General features: G+C 56.6%; 1 protein-coding gene across 1 annotated transcript in view; it reads left to right on the top strand.

Annotated features, from left to right (window-relative positions):
* The window catches only part of LOC119593643, a gene marked incomplete at its 5' end in the record, with an annotated part of 8,671 nt that overhangs the window by 4,984 nt on the left and 2,481 nt on the right, over positions 1-1,206 (top strand). Inside the window, 1 exon segment of the mRNA XM_037942594.1 lies at positions 234-1,206. Coding sequence (XP_037798522.1) covers positions 234-1,145 — 912 coding nt within the window.

The following is a 1,206-nucleotide window of genomic DNA, read 5'->3' as shown; positions in this document are numbered from 1 at the left end:
GTGCTAATTTCTTTAGTGTAAGAATCCTTCATGTCAGTTTCATGCAAAACTGGCTAAATCGTAAAAGTTTCCCCGCGGTCCAAGGTTTGGTATTGTTGACGTAAGGGAAGGTGACATCAAAGGGTGGGAAGGCTAGTACATTATGCAACTCTTTAATGTCAACTGTTCTGATTCCTCAATCCAGTTCAGGGCTCCTGGCAGCATTGCTCACTTTCTCTCTCTCTCCGTTTCAGGGTCGGATGGGGATGCAGATGAGTCAGGCTGGAGGGATGGGGGGTGCCCAAGTCACCTCTCAGTACCCAGGCCAGCAGGGGCAGATGACCACCATGGGTCAGATGCCCACCGGCCCCAACCAGATGATGGGCAACCCAGCGGCCCAGGGCAGGAACCCAGCAGCTATGTCGGGCATGGCTGGCTCTCGAAGTCCAGCCGCCATGGCTCAGATGAGTGGGACAGGCCACCCGATGAGTCCTGCGAACCGAGGGCAGATGGGAGGAGCTAGTCCTGTAAACATGGGCCAGATGAGTGGTCCAGGCCAGGCCCCCAGTCCAGCCAACATGGGTGGCATGGCCCATCCACGATCTCCTGCCACAATGGGCCAGATGCACCCTCGTAGTCCGGCTACCATGGGTCAGGGTGGACCCTCGAGACCACTCAGCAACCCTGGGATGGGTCAGGGTGGGCCCACACGGCCCCTCAGCAATCCAGGCATGGGTCAACAGCAAGGGCCGACGTCCCAAGCAGCTGCGGCTGCCATGGGCGCAGCAGCCATGGGAGTGCAGCCGCCTGGAAGCACAGCTGGTGCCATGAACCGTGGATCCCCTGGAGGAATGAACCAAAACCCCAGTGGTCCCCCCGGCTCCAGACCAGGCCAGAGCCCCATGAGCCAGGGACAGTCGATTCAGGCTCCAGGGAACGGACCGCAGGCTAATATGAACAGAGTCAAAAGTGGCCCTGCAGCAGTGAACAGTGGACCTAATGCACCTCAAACTTCAGTGGCCAGTCAAAGGTCAAACAGTGATGGTAATAACAGTGTACGGACATCACAACCCTCAACCCCCAACCCGCCCACCTCTAGCAGTAATGCATCAGCCGCAGACTTTGAATTTGACTTTGGTGATTTTGCATCATTGATAACTGACTAAGGTGGCTCTGGGGCCTGGTGACTCGTGTCACTGCTGTATATATGAAGCATTCCTGTAGAAG

Source organism: Penaeus monodon, chromosome 32, assembly GCF_015228065.2.
Source record: "Penaeus monodon isolate SGIC_2016 chromosome 32, NSTDA_Pmon_1, whole genome shotgun sequence".
Lineage (NCBI taxonomy): Eukaryota > Metazoa > Arthropoda > Malacostraca > Decapoda > Penaeidae > Penaeus > Penaeus monodon.
This window is presented reverse-complemented; position numbering and strand designations above follow the sequence as displayed.